General features: G+C 36.3%; 1 protein-coding gene across 3 annotated transcripts in view; it reads left to right on the plus strand.

Moving 5' to 3' along the window:
• The window catches only part of CARMIL1 (capping protein regulator and myosin 1 linker 1), a 136,391-nt gene extending 117,320 nt beyond the window's left edge, over positions 1 to 19,071 (plus strand). For 2 of the 3 annotated variants that reach the window (XM_039325378.1, XM_039325379.1), the window contains 8 exons: positions 1,608 to 1,674; positions 1,911 to 2,107; positions 2,670 to 2,776; positions 8,048 to 8,477; positions 10,384 to 10,450; positions 11,785 to 12,018; positions 14,299 to 14,439; positions 18,035 to 18,171. In XM_039325378.1, the coding sequence (XP_039181312.1) occupies positions 1,608 to 1,674; positions 1,911 to 2,107; positions 2,670 to 2,776; positions 8,048 to 8,477; positions 10,384 to 10,450; positions 11,785 to 12,018; positions 14,299 to 14,439; positions 18,035 to 18,171 (1,380 nt within the window). Of the gene's footprint in view, positions 1 to 1,607; positions 1,675 to 1,910; positions 2,108 to 2,669; positions 2,777 to 8,047; positions 8,478 to 10,383; positions 10,451 to 11,784; positions 12,019 to 14,298; positions 14,440 to 18,034 lie in introns of all 3 variants that reach the window. The other variant, XM_039325377.1, reaches the window with a different exon arrangement.
• Positions 19,072 to 20,108: the final 1,037 nt, after the last annotated feature.

Raw genomic sequence — 20,108 nt, forward strand, 5'->3', positions numbered from 1 at the left:
ACATGTTGCGACATATCATGACTTTTTCCCCATTGCCAGAGCTGGGGTGGGTGTGGTTTCGGCATGATGCATCCAGCCCACAGGCCGGCAGTTTGATACCCCTGAATTAAGGTATGCTTCACAAATAATATTTTGGATTAGGTCTATCTGTATCCTCATTTTCAAAATTAGAAAATATAAAAACTTTATGGCATTATAGAGGGACTTCATTAACATAGTTATAATGTTTTATTATAATTGGGTAGTAATGTATTATCTACTTATTTGTTAAATATCTTTTGAAACCAATTTTACTGAATTTCACTTTAAAAAATAAGTGCAAAAAAAAAGAAAAAAGGGGTCCATTGTTCAAAAATAGTCTTCAATATGGTGAATGTTAAAATATTTTGCTCCATTCTGTATTAGCAAGTCAAACTGAAGTGGTTTCCCTTTAATTGTAATCTTTAGCTTTTTCTAGTTTCCTCTAGTGTCCAATCTTCAAAGCCCCATCCTGTCATATTTTTTAAAAAATAGTTCAAAATAAAAGTATTTTCCCATGAGAAGGATTCTTACAATTAATTCCAAAACCTTATTTCAAATATGTCTGAACCATTAGTCCACTTGTAACTTCCTAAAATAAAAAACAAATCACCTTTTTGCTGTTTATTCTATAAAATTGTTTTAAATCATTCAAATTGTAATTAAAACTTATCTTACTAACAATTGAAGGAAACTTACCTTGTGCTGTTGTTGTAAAACTGGTCAATCCAAAAATTGCCAATAGCTGAAAAGCAGTTAACAAGCAATTTCCAAAAGTGATTAGGAAAAGACATACGTGAACACATACTTTCCAGTATCCTTAAAAGTGCCAGCAAGATGGCTTTTGTCTCATCTGCCAGAGCTCTAAAACCTTTGGAGACTGCTGTCTTGCAGTCTCCTTGAGAAGAGCAACTGTAAAGAGAACTTTTGGGTGATCTCAGCTTCTCTCCTTTTCCGGAAAAGGATTACAAAGAGCTGGTCTACTCACTGGCTCTTCATTGTGCTGTGGTTGTCAACTCCGTTGTCAGCTTTTAGTGGAGTCATCTTCAATTTGTTATTTCTTTTCAGAAGTCCCAGATTTTCTCAAAATAATACTGTGCGAATTTATGATGGAGATTATGTTGCATTTTAATATCTCAGAAGTATGACTTCAGTTATTCACTATAGGCACAATATCAACAAACAAAAAGCATACCTGAAGGGTAACCTCATTATTTAGCATAGCATTTCTGTTTTCTTTTTTAAAAAATAAGGATGCTGTAAGATTTTCTTCACTCTTGAAAAAATTCAGTAAAGATGCAGGACTTCGGTAATGCTCATTTTTCAACCACATTAATAAACAAAATAGAATGTTGCATTTCCCTTTGAAATTTACCATCAAGCTTGGACTATTTCCAATACTACAATCAAAATAAATATTAATTATTGACAGCTTACTTAACAGTTTACTTGATTTGTGATCCAAATGCTATTTTGCTCAATCTTTCATGGCTGTTTTGATCATTGCAGTACAACAGTTAATTTAACTATTACCACTTATATCCCAAAAGGCAATTATAATAGATAAAATCTTTCCATTTTATCTATAGATGACTCCCAAATCTAAAAGGAAGAGTATCCACAGTCGAATGTTAAGGCCCGTATCCAGAGCTTTTGGTAAGCTTGATTTTTTGGAGTGAAGTTTTTTTCTCAATGATTTATAAGAGTATCACTACGACTCAACCTGGGAAAATGAAAAACATCCCCCAACAAGCCACTTTCATACTGTTATTAAGAAGACTACTTAAGCACATCAAAGCAGTCTTTCAGAAGTTGAGCTTGACTTGAAAGAGTCAAAAGCTATGACTGGAAAGAGAACTATAACCCTAATATGTTTTAAATATTTTCTTTAGAGATGGAGTTTGACCTTGACAAAGCATTAGAAGAAATTCCTATTCACATAGAGGACCTACCTTTCCATTCTGGGAGGTTTGACAAACGGACTTCTGGGTTCATTTCAGAACTACCTTCGGAGGAAGGAAAAAAGCTAGAGCATTTTACTAAACTTAGGCCTAAAAGGAATAAAAAACAACAGCCAACACAATCTGCCGTGAGTTAATCTGTTACTTAAGAAATTATACTTCATATGAATGTAAAGATTGTTCATGTCTCAAGAAATCCGCATAAAGCTTTGTTCAGAAACTTCATATAGAAACTGTTTGTCTGAAAACAATAGACAATTCTGTTTTTAACCACCATATCAACAGTAGCATAACTTAAAATTTCTAGCATAACTTCAAACGCAAAGGAGGAAGTTGTCTTGTATTCTTTATTCTTTTACAATTGATTTTTTGATTATTATTATTTTTGGGAACAGTAATTTATCTCTTCATAGATCAGCTTGGAAGATGTCTGAATGAAAATGCTGATATGTACTGTATATTGGCACTTTCAGCCCTCAATGGAAACATTTTTTAACATTGGTGATCTTCACTCATGTAATGTGATTATTCTTTTATTTTATAACTGCATTATAAAAGTTGATAATACAGAAAATCAAAGATTGGTTGTATTATGGTTTATATATTTGGGAATTGAACATTTAATTGGCCAATATTCAAGTGTCCACCAAGCAAATTCCTGCACATCCTTAAGGTTGTACATTTTATCAGGTGAGTCCTGCAACCTTTCAAGAGGGAGAACAGAATGGAATGATGGGAAGAGTAGATGAAGGTGTTGATGAATTTTTCACCAAGAAAGTGACAAAAATGGATTCAAAGTAAGTTATCTATATATTCTTAATTTACACATAGAAGTTGATGTACATATTCGAAAAAAGAGCCTTTTATGTATATTTTAATTTGTTTTAAATAGAAAATGATAGCAATTATAGCTAGAAGTAAGGTAATACAGGTAGTTCTTGTTTAGCAGCTTACCGTGTTTCCCCGACAGTTAGACCCAGCCCAATAGTAAGCCCTAGTCTGATTTTGGGGGTGGGACTAATATAAGCCCTACTCCAAAACTAATCCCTAGTTTTGAGGCAAGGCGCACCCCTAAAAATCAAGCTAGGGCGGGGGTAGGGGGATGAAGCTGCCCCAAACGCCCTGCACCTGCTTACCTTACCTGTAGGTCTTAAATTTCGGAGAATGTCTTACCTTAGGGCCACCACAGCCAGGCCTCTCGCACCCCGACACCTGTCACACCGCTGCTTGACTTCTTCTGTGGCCACTTGCCGCCGCTTGCGGCTGGATGGCATGTGGCACATTGTGCTGTTGCTCCTCCCGGCAGGAGGCCACGTGGCGCTTCGGGCTGCTTCCGCGGAACTTGGGGCCACTTACTTGCTTGCAGCAGGAGGCCACATGGTGCTTTGGGCCATTTCCACTGTGGAAAGAGCCAGGAGCAGCAGAAACGGTGCAAAGCACCATGCAGTGTCCTGCCAGGAGGAGCAGCAATGGCGCAATGCACCACATGACATCTGGCCGCGAGTGGCGGCAAACGGCTGCATAAGAAGTCAAGCAGTGGTGCAACAAGTGTTGGGGTATGGAAGGCCTGGCTGTGGTGATCCTAAGGTAAGACATTTCCGAAATTGAGGCCTAGTGCCTCTTATGGAGGCAAAAAAACTATAAGACCAGGTCTTAATTTTGGGGAAACACATTAGTTGTTAAGCAATGCGGTTGATAAGTGAAACTATAACTGTACTTATGATTTTACTTCAGCTTTCTTTTGCTTTACAGACCTCAAAGTCGTAAATGTGAGATTGGTTGTAAAGTTACTTTTTCATCACCACTGTAACTGCGAATGGTCACTGAATGAGACAATTGCGAAAGAAGAATTACCTATAGACTGCAGTTGATATAATTGCTAATCTTTAAAAATTAGTAATATCAGTTAAGGTTCAATTTTTAAAACCAATGTCTCTGGACATAATTTTGGAATTTTCACTATTCCTTCTATAAACCATTTTTCTTCAATATTATTAATTTTTGGCTATGCTGGTCTGATAAGTTACCAGGATGTGATCAGATAGCATCTGTTTGACTCAATAATATAATGTAATAAAGTTAAAGATATTGAATGAAAGATAAGGAGAGAAACACTGAAAAATTGCAGCTAAGAAGCTAAGAAATATGCCAAACAGCACTGAACTAATGCAAATATTAGGGTGTGTGAGGAGGAAGATGTTATTTGTTCAGCTACATTCAGTGTATTCTTTTTGCCGGTATGTATTGTGTTGTGACATGGCATTACATTCTTTTTTGTATGAAACTGAATATAATTTTGCTTGGTTGTATGGTTTTCCTAGTTAAGTATGAGTTGTATATACATTTTACTCTTCTGATCATATAATTTACATTTTTATTCATAATCCATATATATAGGGGACTAAATTCATGCAACATACAGAAGCAAGAAATAACCTAAAGAATATAACAACTGAGCTAAATTGTAGTTATTTCAGAAGCCACTTTATGTGTTTGACATTCACTTATTAAAAAAACCCACTGATGCTGAGAAAATAAGATGCCTTAGTAATTAAGGAAGTGTGAATAGCCATTAAATTACAAGCAGATGGCAAAAATCAAGAAAGTTAAGTGCAGAATCAATGTGTTGTATGGCAAATAGCTAGTGATACAAAAAAACTGCAAAATTGTAAGTTGTTAATGTTACTTTTTGTCTAATCAATTTTTCTTCTAACTTGCTATTTAAAAAAAAAACTTTGAGAAAAAGGTATGCTGAAAAGTCAATTACAAAAGTTAGATTTTAGCCAATAGTCATTGTATCCTAAATTTCTTTTTAAATACTTTTAACATTGAAATTAAAAAAAGATCAGTGCGTACCAAGAAATAATGACAAATAAATCTTAGGATTCAATCTAGTTTAATGAAGAGAAGGACAAGGGGGGACATGATAGCAGTGTTCCAATATCTTAGGGGCTGCCACAAAGAAAAGGGAATCAAGCTATTTTCCAAAGTGCCTGAAGGCAGAACAAGAAGCAGCAGATGGAAACTAATCAAGGAGAGAAGCAACCTGGAACTAAGGAGAAACTTCTTGACAGTTAGAACAATTAACCAGTGGAACAACCTGCCTCCAGAAGTGGTGAATGCTCCAACACTGGAAGTTTTTAAGAAGAGTCTGGACAGCCATTTGTCTGAAATGGTATAGGGTTTCCTGCCTGAGCAGGGGGTTGAACTAGATGACCTCCAAGGTCCCTTCCAACTTTATCATCATCATCATCATCATCATTATTATTACTCTCATTTCCCATTTACTGCAACACAAAGAAAAGTCAGTAACTTTTTAACAAATGTGTCTTCTGCTCCAGAAATAGACCAAAGTCATATTTCACTCTCCCAGTGTGATGTTTTCTTTCTTCTCCCAACACAAAATTTACCATGTGGATAATCTCAGTGACAATACTGTGATGATGTGGTCAAGGTTAGGAATTTATCCAGCTCCAGTTAGCTATTTACAGTGGCTACATGGATAACCCTCTCTATTCAATTGCTAGGCGATGGAAGCTTCTGTTTCCTTGTTTGTTTGTTTAATGGGTATATTGATAATCCAGTGGAATTTGCTGGGTGGGATCATTGCTACTTTGCTGCTGCTTTTGGGTATGGCTGGTTGGTTGATAGCTGGGTGAGTAGAGATGTTAGGGAAATTATAAAGTATGGAAAGTACATGAGATATAAGTACGGATACACAAACATTAATGTGGAAAGGTGGAGGGAAGAAGAGGCTCTTTGCCTGACTAAATTGGCTTCATGGGAAATGGCAGTAGATTAAGACCACCTAAAATACTATAGGAAAATTATTTTATTGCCTGAGGTGAGAGTAGTTTTAATAATTGTTTTATTCAGTTAGATTATTTCAAATCATGCCCTAAGAATCTGACTGATTCTTGTGGCTGCAGATGCCTATCAGAACTCATTTGAATTAATCAGAGTTTGTGCAAGGAGAGAGTTGCTTGTTAGTCCCAAAAGTCTGGATCAGCCATTTGGTAATTTTTAAGCAGAATGGTTGCTTGCATTCTGCCTGTGCATCAATACAAAATAAGGTGGACAAAGAAAGAAGAGAGATCAGAGTCATCCCAATGAGGGACTGAAATGCAACATCATGGAAAAGTTGCTTGGGTAAAGAGCAAAATGTGCATTGCAACCTGGAAAAAAGAAAACAGCCCTAGAAACAAGGGAAGGCAGACCCAGCAAAGACTGCATCTCTGGATAGAACCAAAATATCCGACTATTGTCAGATTGGTGGAGACAAGTATTTGAGATGAAACTTTAGTACAGCCTTCCTAAAAACCACAACATTTCTTCATATAGGCTCTCTGCTAGTGGAAGTAGGAAAGAGAAAAGGATATTATTTTTGTGAAGTTTTCTGAGAGTTGGCTTGATTTACAGAAGTTGGGGTATCCAGAGGTGATCTAAATCAGGGGGTTCCCAAAACATACCAGCAAGAATAGGAAAACCCTCTTATTTTCCCTAGTTGCAAACTGCTTAGCTATGGAATTCTCAACACCTCACCATTGCCCCCTTTTGCCTCACATATGAGGTTGCTTTATTTCCAGCAAGTTATGTATTGTTGTTTTTTTTTTAAAAAAAAAAATCAGCTTTTTCCTAGTGCTGAAGCCACAAAGAAGAGTGCTCTTTTCTTTTGCCAGCCCATATTATTGGTATTTCTTAGGGCTCATAATTCATTTTCCTTTTGTGCTCATGTTGGGTCTTTTAAAAAATAGAGAGAGGGGGGGGGGCTTTGAACACTACAATCTCTCAATCTTCCATGTTGTACAGAAGATTTAAAGATCAATAAATAAATATTAAAAAAACAAGGCTTGAACTTTTAAAATCCATTACCCTAAAAGATAAAGGAAGAGAACAACTGGTGGATCTTTTTTTCCACTGTTAGATGACCCTGGGTGAGGAGGATCAGGGGATCTGCAAATCCCTAATGTGAAACTTTACTGAGTGCAGTAAAACTCAGCTATATGAGGAGCACAATTTATGTCCACTTATTTTACTGAAGGACAGGACATTAAACAGTTGTCTGAACGAGTCCTTATGGTGGCTTTTTGATATGCCACAGCAGCCTATCCATTATTCGTATGTTTGTCTTCATGGGTAACTCTTTAAGCTAAATCATTTCAAAGAGAAAGAGTAAGGTAGAGTTCAAAATCTGCTCTAGGACTAAAGGTGTGAAATATCTTCATGACTAAACCATATGTCTAGGTCATTTCTTTTGTCTACTGAAAAGATCCCCCCCCCCTTTTCTTAGCTAATAAATCTTTCAAGTCAGCTTAAAAGATCAGTAGTGTAATGGTCCTTGTTATCAGATATGGTACACTAGAAAAAGGGAGGGAGAATGGGTAAAGTTGTATTTCTTACAATGATTTACTGGTAGAAACAGTTCATCTTGCCTGAAGACTCTGAGTAAGAGCTGAGTGAAAGCAAAAAACCAGATGGTTGGTTAGCATAGGGGACAGAATAGTGCTGCTTCTCTGCCCTCCCTTTGATCTGCATGCTCTTGAAATAATTTCTCATTTCATCATACTTATTAAAGTTTCTCCCAAGCGTACATTATCCTGGAATCATAAATATCCTGGAATCACAGTGAAAGGAAATGTTTCTAAGAAACAAAATGCAGTTTCTAGGATTACATAGTTAATCCTGAATGTAGGTTATTTAATCAACCTGCAGGAGAAACTAAGATACAAAGTTAGTTTTTTGAATAATTAAGATTAACCTTGTTTAGGTTAATACAATAAAGATATATTTCATAAGCTTCCAGTCTCCATTCAGTATGCTAGTAGAGCAGTGTTTCTCAACCTTGACAATTTTAAGGCATGTGGACTTCAACTCCCAGAATTCCACAGCCAGCAACGCTGGCTGTGGAATTCTGGGAGTTGAAGTCCACATGCCTTAAAATTGTCAAGGTTGAGAAACACTGTAGTAGAGGAATGTGGAAGGAAAATTTAAGGATTCATAGTTTGCTCAAGTTCATTCAGATAAAATCTTTATTTCCTTACATGTGTTTGATTTTTTTTCTTTATTAGGAAGTCCTCCACAAAAGGCTCAGACAGCAGTGATTCTGGTGAAGTAGGTGACGAAAAGAAAAAAAGAGATTCTCGGAAAAGTGGCTTTCTTAATTTAATCAAACCTAGATCCAAATCTGAGCGTCCTTCAACTGTGTTAATGCCTGAAGAATCTTCATCTCCCAGAAGTATTGTCAAAGGCCCCACTGTAGACACTGCAAAGAAGGATTTGAAGTCAGCTGAACAGAATGGCATCTCTGAAAAAACTGAGGAATTAAAAACACCAGATTCAGCAGAAGAGGTTCCTTTGGAGGATGCTTCAAAGCTTGAAAAGGGTGACAGCAAAGGCAGTCCTCAAGGAGGACGTAGGTATGGGGTGCAGATGATGGGCAGTGGCCTTCTTGCAGAAATAAAAGCCAAGCAGGAACGGAGAGCAGCATCAGCACAGAAGGTTAGGGATATTTTCATTTTAATATGACTTTTCTCTTGAGAAGATGATTCTTGTTATAACGTTACTTACAATAAAATGGCCAATATTGGAGGTCATCTTGAGCCATTTTATATCAACGATTGAGCTTTTCTCCATCAAAATCTGTGATAGAATTTGCTTTAAATTCAAATCCATGTAGAAACGAAACCATAAGAACTTACTACTTGACACAGCAGTGTTATTGTGCTTATATAGATGATATTCCATAGACAAAGGATGGCAAATGCTGAATGTTGTATATGTGAAGGTTTGCTCTGAATTGGATATGTGAATTGGCATAAGTGTTGCAGATAAATGAATGTGAATTAACAAGCCATCTGAGCAAACATATAGTGGAGATCTTGCTCCCTCTAGTGTTTGATGAACTAAATACTAACTCCAGAAACAAATGCATGCAAATGAGACTATGTAGAATAGATTAATTAGCACATCAAAGGATTATCATATAAACATAGGGCTATTGTGTTAGTACAGCAGTTACTTGATACTGTATGGCATACTGTTTAGAAGAGCTGCTAAAGCCATATAAATACAGGACATGATCTAAATCACACAAAAGATTTCATAAACCTTCACAGAGGCATTTTTATAATCAGTTTGCAACCTTCTCAGTACAATAATAACTCCTTAAAGGAGGTTTTAACTATTTTATTAGGATTATAATGTGATATTATCATGCAAAGAAGTATCTTAAAGGTTGGTAGTTCAATTTTTGGGTAAAATTCCCGAAGAAGAAGACCTAAATAAAAGTTTATCAGTATTCCTACAGAGGGTACTTTCTGATAAAGAATATGCAGAAGTATAGACATGCTGCTAGATTTGGATTAATATTTATGTTGCTTAGCCACATTTGCCTCAAGATAGCTTAAAACCAATCACTATTAATAGCTCAACAGAAAGCAATAAACTCATGGTAATACTTACAAAGCAAAACATTAAGTGATTATTATTATTAAGTAAAACAATAAACTTGCAAAAGACAGTTAAGAAATGCTTCTAAATAATTCAGGAAAACAAACAGCTTTGTGGAGTCCTTAGTGCTCTTTGAACTTGGTTGTTTGTTTGCAAATATCTGTGATAAACAGATTAACACAAAAACCAGGGAGAAAACAATATCCTAAGCAAGGGACTCTCAAGAAAGCTGCACCCCCACCAAAACTCACTGGGCAAGCCACTGTAAATAAACAGGGAGCAAACTCCACACTCTCTAGCATTGATGATGTTACCTACTTGAGTAATGAAACATCTGCAAGAAAACAACCAAGCTCAGAAAGCACCAAGAACTCCACAGTTCAACCTTGAGCTACATTTATTCTCTTCTAATTGGAACAGACACATTTCTCCTATAATTGGAAAGATAGTTGAACTGGCAACAGAACCGTATGTGTGTAGAGAGGAATCTCCCATTGTTACATTATCAGAAGATGGAAACAAGAATTATTATTTAAGTGGGAAATAGTTTTATGGAGCATTTTAGTGATCCTAATTTAAGACAATTGCTTCCACGTTTTTAGGCCATTTAATGTTACAAACAACAAAATAAAACCAGAAATAAACTACAATTAATTTAGCTGTTTTAATAACAACAAGATACATGGTATATAGCAGTGTTTAATAGAGCTTCAGTATATGTTCAGTGTATTTTTCAGTGTATCATACAGTTTCAGATAGCAATCTGAATATTCAGTCCCAACAGGAATTCCAAACCCACTTCAAAGGTAGTACCATGGAGCACTATTTATTTACATCATTTTAATTTAATACAATTCTGGGTTTTGAGACATATAATTCCCAATTATTGTTAAATTTGCAATCTGCAGTTTAGAAAAAAGACATACTAATTTTGATGTGTCCTGTTGTTTTAAAGAAATTAGGGAATGATGTTAGAGATTCAGCAGATCTTTCACTGAATTCAGAACGACAGCATGGAGCTGGTGAGTTACTCCAGAGTATTCTGTATTCTTAAAGGCTAGTAAAATGAAACTGCATCAATACCTTTAAATTTCCTAATCTGCATATATTAAATCTTATTTACTGATACTGAATGAATCTGTCAAGGCACAAAATGTGCAGGAGATTGCAGGCACACAGGTTATTAAATCTATTAAATCTAAGCACAAGTTCTGTATGGTTGTAATTATACCATATCTCATTTAAATCACTGTCTTTATTTGATGTGACCTAAATTTACCAAACCTGATGCCAAATTAACTCACATTTTGACCATAGGTTATTGCCATTGGATGATTTCCATTTCTAAAATACCTGCCTCTCTTTCCCCTCATGGCCAACTCCTCAATAGATTGGAAAAGTGGTTTTGGAACACTGTTTATACAATTTTTAGTACTCCATTTATACTTACAAAGATGAAAGCAAAAGAAAACATTTAATATTTTTTCATTAATCTGACTTACTTAACATCTTAAAATAGCTATAATAAAGGAAACAGGTATTCCTACTATAGGTCTATTAAAATGCCCCCAAAATCTATCTTAGATTAATAAATCATATTAGGATTCCCGAAACTCTTTTCAGATAGGACAGTGGTTCCCAACCTGTGGGTTGGGACCCCATTTGGGGTCGAACGACCATTTCACGGGGGTCGCCAAACAAGGCTGTCCGCCATTTTTCCCCCTTTTCTTTGGCCACGCCCTTGGCACCTGGTGATGTATAAGTGGTTGGGGGTCACCACAACATGGGGAACTGTATTATGGGGTCGCGGCATTAGAAAGGTTGAGAACCACTGAGATAGGAAATATTTAAGGTTATTCTGCAATTGCACGCCAGCTGTTTATCAAGTTCTTGGTAAGTTTCTCAATAGCTTATAGTACTGATTCTCTTCCAGATACACAGAATATATGTATATGACTATCCTAGTCTTTCTAAAAGATACATTTTGTGTCCTTTTGAATTGACCAAAATTTTTCCAATGGCACCAAGCCAGTTATCAAAAAAAAAAAAAAAAAAAAAACAACCTATAGTGAAGTATAGGTCTAGCACTCACACTGCCAGCATGCTTCTCCTCCAACCATTATTATAAAAATTGGGAACTTATTGGAAGCTTCATTAGAATTGTTGGTCAAAGTAGCATTGCTCTAATAAGAACAAAGGACAGTTCAGACAAAGTTAGTAATGTTTTCTTTCATTTACAATCGGCATTCCTCCATACGCTGTTTTTCTTTACTGTTATGGAGGGTGGAAACTTTTTATATTAAAACCAACAATGCCTTTGACCTCTTTCTTTGTTCCCTGGTTCATTTTGTGTTAGTAATGAAACTTCATCAGTCTTCTCCAGAGAATCAGTTGGCTCTCAGTAGGGAAGATTCTATCACAGTCTCGACAGAAAAAAATTCAAAAGCTGAACCAAAGATAGAAATTGGAGCTAGGACAAAAAGTTCTTCTAGCGCCCCTTCCAGTCCAAAACCTCCACTGCAGTCCACAAAGCCCACCCTAACAGGACGACCTACAGTTCCTCAAAAGCCACGGTCTGCTTCGCGGACAGGTGAGATTATTTTAACATTGCATCAATTTTAACAGTGTATGGAAAGTTAATAATTAAAATCCTTGAGAGATACTTTTGGAAAGAGGGCAGCATATTATTCAATTTTTAACTAATCTTTTTCATGCTAGAAACTGGATTTCAGTGGTAAAGACTTAATACTGATGTACTTTATATGCTAATTAGGAATGTATTTAGCAGTACCTTTAACTGTCCCCAAGATTCCAATATTTCCCTTCTCTATTTCCCTTAATTGCCAATTATTAAAATGTTGGCATGGGTTTTAAACTTTTTTTTAATCTTAATTTGAATTATTATAGCCTTTAAATAATTGAGATCAGATTGCATGAATATGTTTCTGAGTGGAATTTAAAATGCTAATTTCAAGAGAGAGTTCAGGACTTAGATGCCCACGAGATTTACTTTCTCAGGTTTATTCTGCCCACCTAGTTCATCCAAAGGAAGATGGCCTGTTGAAGATCCCCACCTACCAGGAAGCGTTATGAGAAGGGACCAAGAAAGCAAAATCCTCTTGAAATTTTCTTCCTTTGGATCACTTTAGTTTCCAAGGATCCTTTCCCAAAATAGGTCACTTCTACTCTCATGGCTTCTTAAAAGCTAACGCCCAACTGTTTTAGTGTCTAAAATCCCTGTCAAGGAGATCAGAAACCACTTCTTTAGTATCTTCTTTTAATCTTTCTTCTTTTTTCCTCTTTTTTCCAGCTCTTTGTCAATGTTTCTTTTTCACTTTCTTATTACTTTTCTTTAATCTTCTGTAATTCAAAATCTGTACTGTTTTTATTCCTTTGAAAAATCTCTTTAATAAAAATTAGTTAAGAAGAAAAAAGGAACTTGGCTGTTTCAGAAGACCTCAAGAGTCATACAAGTAATTACATATTCTTGGCACAATTAGAAAAAGAGTTATGGACAGATAATGTTTTTACTAGATTCATGAATGCATTGATATTGCATTGCTGTTGCTCATATGTACACCATTTAGACTGGGGATAATTTATACACTTTATAAAAAATGTTTATAAATTATGTGTTAATATAACTCAGTGTTCCAGATATTCATTAAATGTAATGAAATTTCAGTTTCCACATGCTGTATTTAGAAAGAGAAGCCTTAGATGTAGTGAATATACAATAGTTATTGTCTACTTAATTGCTTCTATTATTTGCAAAAAAAAATCTTGGTTGTATTAAGCATCTCAAAAGATGCCAGTTCTTAGTACACTTGAATCTAAGTTAATCAAAAATAGGATTAATCAGAAAAACAGAAATTTTGTCTACTGGGGGGAACAAAATTGATCAGAGATGTCATCCCTGACATGAACAAAGGAGGATGACAGTAGAAAATCACAGCATCTTTTGTATTTACTTTGTCTGTCTTAATAGCATTTTACAATATAGCTTCATTTGAATAAATATTATGCCCACATAGATACAAGGGAAACTATGTGTTGACATTTCTTCCATTGAGGGTGAAAGCTTTCCTTTCATTAAAAACTGAAAGCATTGGGGACAGCATGGAACTTACATGTTGTGCCATGTTCTTTTAAACAGTTTTCTTGTAGCCTTTTTAGAGATGATTCAGCATGATTGTGTGAAGAACTTGCCATGTTTTCCTTTTTATCATATAGGACAGATATATAGATTTCTGGCTGTCTCATTTAAGTTGGTTCCTATCCACATTAATGACATTATGTACAATGTATTAACATTGGCAGTGTATGTGTAAGATGGATGAGTCTGACTGATTTATACTTATTCAAAATATCATTTGTTTTCAGTTTTGTACTGGTAATCTTCAACTTACAACCATTTGTTTAATGACTCTTTGAAGTTACAATGAAACTGAAAAAAGTGATGTATGACCATTTTTCACAATTAAGACTATTGTAGCATCTTGATGGTCACGTGATCAAAATTCAGACACATGGCAACTGGCTTATATTTATGACGGTTGTAGTGTCCCAGGGTCATGTGATCACCTTTTGCAACCTTCTGACAAGCAAAGTCAATGGGGAATCCAGATCCATTTAACAACCGTGTTATGGACTTAACAACTGCAATGATCCACTTAACAACTGCGGCAAGAAAGCTCACTTAGCAATTGTTTTGTTTACTAACAGAAATTTTGGGCTCAATTGTGGTCCTAAGTCAAGGACTACCTATATTTGTTGGACTATCACAATGTTTAAGCAATGCACCAGGTGCATGAAATATATTGATAGCTGTTCAGCTTTAAACTAATTTATCTTTCTGATATTTCCTCAGATGATGTCCCAGAGTCTCAGTCCAGTCCAGGTTCCCCTAAAATTGCCCTTCTTCCCCCTGTTTTGAAGAGAGTTCCTTCTGATAAAGAAAAAGATAGTCAAAGCAGCCCTCAGGCAGCTCTCAGACCTCTTTCACATGAAGGTAGGGATGTTAACTTTAACTTCCTGGTATCCTTTTCTGGTGTAATGTTTGACATCCACACTTACCGGAAAGCAAACATTTGTTCCTAGTTATTCATATATTTGGGTACACTGATGACACAAAGAAAGGATATGTTTCCGCCTACCCTCCATTTAACTTCATAACCCTTTCTTCTCCCATCTTTCATGTTCAGTTTTATCATTTCTATGTTTCTCATTCACAAGAGTAAAGCAGCAGTGAGATTACATCTTTGCATTTAACATACTTTTTTAAAAAAAATGTTAAACTGGGAGTTGTAACAGTTTAACGTAGTAGCAGGAAAAGTTTACTTTAATGCATTAAACCAATGAAACCAAATCTCTAGACATAAAGAACTTGTTTGAAAACAAAGAAAGGCAACCTAGACAAAAAAATCTTAAATAAAATCATCCTCCTGGCTAAAATAGATACTTATTGACTCTTATGTTTTAGAACAGTGGTTCTCAATCTTTTTAATGCTGCGACCCCCAGCCGGTCGTAAGTCGAGGACTACTCAACTGGTGCAGCATCGTTTGCAGAATGGGACTTTTGGCGGGCTCAGCAGGGCAGAGACAGCCTGGACAATTCCTATTGGCTTTTGAAAGCCAATAGAATTAGACTTTATTCAAGAAAGTCTATTCTGTTGGCTTTCAAAAGCCAATAGAATAAAAGGGAGTAGCACAGCTAAGGAAAAGGGAAAAAATGGCGGACTGCATTGTTTGACGACCCCCGTGAAATGGTTGTTCGACCCAAAATGGGGTCCCGACCCACAGGTTGAGAACCACTGTTTTAGAACATGATCTGAGATCAGATCAGAGAGTATAGTTATAATAGCTAGGCTTCTTCATACAGTATTGTTTGGTGGCCCCATTTTGATGCTGCTCTCAGTTATATGGAAAATCATTTCCCAACCTTTCCATGTTGGTCTGGCGTGGGAAGAGGGTGGGAAGAGAGGGTGGTTTTGTGTTAGGGGCAGATGCACATGCATGCACGCACACACAGCTCTATTTCTGTGAGTGGCAGGGGTGTGTGCCCGCCACTCTCATGAGTGGGTCTGCAGGCGTTGGCATCCACAGCTTGCATGAATGGGACTGTGTGTGTACTGGCCCATCACTTACGCGGCTCAGTTGCAAATAGGCTACAGCCCGGTAGTGGGCCATGGCCCACAGGTTGAGGACTCCTTGTATAGAATACAGAAGTTAATGGAAAACCATCATTTTTGGAAGCACTGGCCGTCATCTTGCCCAGTCTAATAAAATATTCCAGCTCTGCTGCCATAGGTAAAACAGAAAATCAAAATTATCATATAAAATCTAGCATTTTGACAATCTATAATGGAAAGCTAAACATACAAACTACTTTTGGTCTGTTGTGTGATTGTATAAAAAGGATTACATTGAAGCGGATTTTTTTTAAAAAAACAAAGTAAAACATAAATTGGTATAACATAATAAGTGATAATGCATCACAGCATAATGTAATAGCAAACGTGTGTGTGTCTGTGTGTATGTATATAGGTGTGTGTGTGTGCATGTATATATACATACACACATACGTATGTGTGTATGTGTATGTATATATACACATCCTTTCTTAGGAAATTACAAAAAGCTGTCTGTGTGTGAGTGTGTATGTAGGATATCTGCATGTCCTCCAGGATAGCAGTTTTGATGAATGGCAAAAATTGTTGGACGTGTTCATGATTTGAATGAGTTTTAAATACTAATTGCTGTGCATTTTACTTCATCAATGAAACTGTAAAATTTGATTTTTAAAGTTTTTGAAGAAGCATAATTTTTCATGCCTCTTTAATCTTTCATTTGGTTTCTAGTGAATAAGTTCTGATTTATTAATGAATAGAGCAGAGTTCTATTTTTGGTGGATGCAGAATAAGAAATAAGCAGATGTTTTTGTTGCCAAATATGGAAGAATTTCTGTTGTGGTCTATTGAAAATATGTCTCATTCATTAGAGTTTAAAGAAGAGCTGTTTCATTTATTATATTATGGAAAGATTACTAATTCTTATATCATTTATTTCTATATTTTTGAAGTAACAACTGGCAATTGCTCTGAACAACAGACTATCCTGGCTTATACTTGCACATCTTTTATATAAAATGTAATTAATTTTATTCTGTAAGTAGAAAAAGAGGATTGTAGTTTTAGTCTATTTAACTTTGTACAGGAATTGTATATGCACAGCTATAGCAGCTTCATGTCAATTTAGCTAATTCATAAGCTAATTGTGGGAAGGGCAGGGGTTTTTTTTTTAGGAGGGGTTAATTTAAAACTTCCTGTACCTTGTGCCAAACATGTCATACTGCTATTTATTAAAACTTTTTGAATAAATATTTAATTTAGTATAAACACTGAAGTTGGTTTTAAGAATTTTCTGGGCTACTTTATTTGTCATTCTTCTGATAATTTTTGTGTATTTGCACGTTAGTACTTACGTCTCTCATAACCATGAGCATACATGAGCCAAAATAGCTTTAACTTTATTTTGATTAATGGGTTGTAATTCCATATACTGATTTATCTAATACTATCATCTGAGTGCCATTGCCTATTACTCTATAGATTTTTTTTTCTCTTTTATGAATAACATAAACAATGCAGGACATGTTTTTGAACTTCTTATTCATTAACTGTATATCCATTTTAAGTTAAGTATTGTCTCTCAAAGTGGGTCACAGCAATAAAGAGAGACAGGTTCAGGCTCACAATCTGAAAATATAAAATGGATAAGAGAAACTGGGAATGGAGAGGAAATGGGAAGGAGTGAAATAGTGTTTCAGGCCAGAAAGACATTTTAAACAATAGGCTGGCATTTGTATGCAATGCATACCTTTTATGTAGACTATATATCAGTGATGGCAAACCTTTCAGAGACCGAGTGCCCCAAAACCGCCTTGCCTCTGCCCCGCCCCCGCCTCTCCTGCCCACAGGGCCACTCACCGCCTCCACAACCCACCACAGCAGATTTCCCAGGCGGCCCAGCAGCATCATGGCCATGGCCTCTGTCCACGCCCTACGGCATCATCTGCATGCGATGGGGCACGAGGGCGGAGTCTTGTCCCTACTGCCCGGCTGCCATGTCCTTGGCTGCTCTGCTCTGCATAGGCTGCGCCTGGGGGCGACTCTCCTCTGTGGGGGCTGCTGGTGAGGAGGGGGCCATGGGGGGGTGGCAGGGCTGGGGCGACGGCATGTGTGCCCACAGAGAGGGCTCTGAGTGCCACCTCTAGCATGTGTACCATCGGTTTGCCACCATTGCTATATATCATCTTCCTGTAGGTCTTGCTTGAAAGTAACTTGTGGCAGTTTGGGATTGTTGTTGTCATTTGATCAGTGGAAAGGGGGAAAGTTTTAGGATCAGAATGTTACAGAAAACTATAAGCATGCTTTCTGCCTCCCCTTGCAAGCTGGAGTGTGCTGTTTTTCAGATCTCTAGTTCCAGAACAGCTGCAGGTCCAAGATGATATTGTATAAAAATTGAAGTAATGCTTTGTTTTTGCAGGGATTATTTTTGGAGAAAATTTCAGCTCGCCTAACAAAGCCTTCTGTCTCATAATATAGGTCCAAAGAAAAGCCCAGGACATCAGATTTCTGACTCTGGGGAACAAAAGCAGAGACCTTTAAGGAAAAATGGCCAACAAGGAAGCAAGTCCAGTGACTCTGGAGAAGAGCCAGATAAAGACTTTATTTTTATTTAATTGGTTGGTTATGGGCTTAACAGTGCAGATTCTTTCGTGATAATGGAGTCCAACTACTACTGACCCCATTAGCTTTTCCTTTCTATTTTTTTTAAGAAGCTTCTCAAAGGTCAATATTTGCACTGGTAATCAGATTAAAAAATAATTTGGGGTTTTTTTTTCTAATTATTTCCAAATATTCTCTATCATGCCTTTGCTAAAGCCAGCAACTATTCCATGTCTTCTACTTGAATTTTCTGAAGCAGCTACAAAAATAATGCCTTGCATTAGAGCTTTGTGGTTGAAAAAAACTCAAAGCAAATAGATTGGTCATTTTCTTACACTAACCCATTACTGTGCAGCAGGAAAAGTGTTGGACTGCTGAATGTAAATTTGTCAAACTTGCACGCGACTTACTTTATAAATATATTCTTGCTGAATGCAATTGCACATTGTAATTATATCAACAGAGCACACTAATAAAAGAATTTGTATAAATAATATATATTAGATGCTTGGATATGATTTTTACATCCTCCTTTGGGAGACTTTACCCATATTTGTTGTAACTCTGTATTTAAGAACAAAATCATTTACATTTTGTGTACTGTTCAAAAGCACAAAAGTAGAAAAACAATTACTAACACTTTGCTATGCTTCCATATCCATAAGTAAACATGTTGAATTGAAATGAAGGCAATGGATATTTTATCAATATTGGTATTTTGTAGAGGTCACTTTGGGATCTGTCTGCATCCTCTCTACCTTTATCACATCCTTCAAAACAAATAGTAGTTCCTTGTCCATAAAAGCAATTCTTTACTTTTTTCAATATTTTACATGCATTTGCTTACGATATGGGCAGAAGGAATTTTATTCATAATGTATATTTGTACCAATAAAATGATTTTACAAATGAAATAAGAATTTCTATTTTTTTTTAAGATGTGTCCTCATTTTGCCATTGCATTACAATAATGAGGCGACACTTGTTCGGTCTGTTATTGCTAGGTAAATTGGACTTTGCCTTCCATAAAAGTCAGCTAGCAAGGCCTTGGGATTATAGGAGTCAAAGTCTAATGCATCTGGAGGGTGACCAGATTAAGGAAGATATATTTTGAATGCTATTCTCCAGAGTTAAAGTGTATCTTGATCAATTAATTTGTTTCTTTAACTAATACTTGTAATTGGTGGTAATGGTTCGATAGTTTGGATGGAAGGAGAATCCAATGGAGTAGTTTTTCTTAGGGTTTTTGCTTGTCTCCATCCTCATCATGTCCATCCTGTTTTTCGCTTCCAGGATAAATAATGTAATACAAAGCATGGGAAAGGAGTAAGAAATAACAAAGCAATGATGGCAAACCTATGATACATGTGTCGGTATGCCATGATGTTTTGTGTGACACATCGGCTTTCACCAACACCCAGTGCCAAGTGCTGCTGTTCAGGGTGGCCTAGATGGGGAGAGATAGAGAATTGTTTTTCTTTTGTTTGGAACAAGGAGTGACATGCTGGCAGAGTCAAGTTAGGCATTTTCCAAATTTTTGACACATTGAGCCAAAAGGTTCGCCATCACAGCAGTAAGCCAAATATATGAAAAATCGTGAAGAAAAAGAAATGTGGTTAAATGTAGGGTACATCAACACTATTCATTTAAGCTCTCCAAACCTTTTCTTCCCACTGCAAACCATCCTTACTTCCACTATACTTTTACATCATATCATTTCATATATTGCTTTTCTTCCTTTAAATTTCTTGCATCTTTTTCAGGATGTGATTTAGTCATGACTTTCTCATTCTTCCCCTTCCTCTCAATACACCCTTCATATGGTTCAATTCCCATTCATTTTCTGTATGACAAAACCCCCCAAGTGCTTCTTTTAAACAGGTTATTAAGTTTTCTATTCAATCCTCATTCAGTTATTATCCATTCATATTTTTTTTACCATATTTAGCTT

The sequence above is a fragment of the Crotalus tigris genome, unplaced genomic scaffold (genome assembly GCF_016545835.1).
Source record: "Crotalus tigris isolate CLP2741 ecotype Arizona unplaced genomic scaffold, ASM1654583v1 scf7180000024337.5909745, whole genome shotgun sequence".
Classification (NCBI taxonomy): domain Eukaryota; kingdom Metazoa; phylum Chordata; class Lepidosauria; order Squamata; family Viperidae; genus Crotalus; species Crotalus tigris.